The sequence below is a fragment of the Eurypyga helias genome, unplaced genomic scaffold (assembly GCF_000690775.1).
Source record: "Eurypyga helias isolate BGI_N326 unplaced genomic scaffold, ASM69077v1 Scaffold46554, whole genome shotgun sequence".
Lineage (NCBI taxonomy): Eukaryota > Metazoa > Chordata > Aves > Eurypygiformes > Eurypygidae > Eurypyga > Eurypyga helias.
The window spans coordinates 1-1,937 of NW_010246408.1; the positions used below are offsets into that span (position 1 = coordinate 1).

General features: G+C 42.0%; 1 protein-coding gene across 1 annotated transcript; it reads left to right on the forward strand.

Moving 5' to 3' along the window:
• Positions 1-399: 399 nt before the first annotated feature.
• On the forward strand, positions 400-1,551 carry LOC104508675 (amyloid beta A4 precursor protein-binding family A member 1-like; the record flags this gene model as incomplete). Its single annotated transcript, XM_010150382.1, has 1 exon — positions 400-1,551. A coding segment is annotated over exon 1 (1,152 nt), but the record flags the coding sequence as incomplete, so codon positions are not given.
• Positions 1,552-1,937: the final 386 nt, after the last annotated feature.

A 1,937-nucleotide genomic window follows, 5' to 3' on the forward strand; every position in this document is an offset into this window, starting at 1 on the left:
TTCTATGATTCTATGATAATTTGTCCATAAAACTCTAAACTGCAATTCTCAAAGGAATTGTGGTCCCATTTCTGAATGAATAGTGCTGGTAGAAATCAATTTGCATTGGAATGTCATGCTGTTGTGCTGATTGTCCTCTGACTTCAGAGCTGAGGAAGCTAAAACTTTGTTGGAGAAGCAAGGGAACCTTTTGCTAATCTGGGGTTGTTTTTTGACTACACATTTGGGAGCTTTGTTTGACTGTTTTATTTGTGGTTGTGTGTTTGTTGGTGTATTTGGTTGGGGTTTTTTTGTTTGGGTTTTGGTTGTTTTTTTTTTAATAACATCACTCTTAATTTCTTTCTAGTCCTGGTAGACAAAATGTCTATAGAATAAGTGGCCTACACACCAGAACTTTCCATGAACCATTTGGTTACACCATCTGAGGTGGAGGTGAATGAAGAGCCAGCAAAAGAAGATATGAATGAATCAGTGGAAGCTGACTTGGAGCACTCGCAGGTAGAAGAGGAACAACAGTCTGTGATCTGCTATTCAAGGAACAGAAACACCAACCAAGGGGTACCATCTGGGCAGGAAGAAGAAGGGATGCTAGCTCGATCAGCCAGCACTGAGAGTGATTTCCACAATCAGATGGACATGGTGGAAGGGGATGTTATAGCCCCAGCAGGGGATGGTTATGATGTAGATATAGTACAGGAGAATGAGGATGAGAGTACATATACAGTGCAGTACAGGCCTGAGTCTGAAGAGTACACAGAAAATGCTGAAGCAGAGAACTCTGAGGCTGTTCAAAATCGAACACTGCCCAATCATGTACGTTTCCATTCCATTGAACATGAGGAAGCCATGAATGCAGCATACTCAGGTTATGTCTATGCTCACCAGCCACTCCACCAAGGAGAGGATGAGCGATATGCTGAGCCCTATGCTGACTATAGGCAGCAGGAGCATGTGTACGAGGAGATAGGGGATGTGCTGGACCTTGATGTTAGGGAGGGGCTTAACCTCTATGAGTGGGAAAGGGAAGAAGCTGAAAACTATCACAAAGAAGCTCTTGGTGCCCGCCTTCACCATTATGATGAACGATCTGATGGAGAGTCAGACAGCCCTGAAAAAGAGGCAGAGTTTGCTCCATATCCAAGAATGGACAGCTATGAACAAGAGGAAGATATTGATGAGATTGTGGCAGAGGTGAAACAGAGTATGAGCTCTCAGAGCTTGGGCAAGGCTGATGAAGACATACTAGAGGCAGAGCAGACCTTGGAGCATGCTCATGCTCTCCCTGGCAGGGGTCACGAAAGCAATGGTCAACTATCAGCTGGCTCTAGGGCCACAGACAACTCAGGAGAATCAGTACAGAGGTGCAGAAAGGAAAAAAAAGATGCAATATCACTGGCCATCAAAGATATTAAAGAAGCTATTGAGGAAGTGAAGACAAGGACTGTTCGTTCTCCTTATACTCCTGATGAACCAAAAGAACCTATTTGGGTGATGAGGCAGGACATTAGCCCAATCAGGGACTGTGATGAGAGGAGGCCACTAGACGGCTATGTAAGTATACAGAGCTATAGCCTCACATGTTACAATTAAAGGAACAGGGACCGTGTAATACACATTGCAGTGAAACTGAGAGGGTTATACTCTTCTGTGACTAATTTTATTCCTCAGTAAAGTATCTAATGCTGTATCTATTTTAAATTTTTACTCAAAAGGATATATAAGGAGTATACATATATGTTGTCAGTGCACCAAATTTTCCTTTATGAAACACTGTTGACTTCATTAGAGTTGTACTAGAGATGAATTTGACAGAGAAAGCTCTATTGACTTTTTCTGAAACAAGTGCTACTACATTATTTTTCCTAACATCCACTGGATAATTAGAATAACAAAAAGTAATTTACCTTATGGTATTGTCATGGTTTAACCTCAGCTAG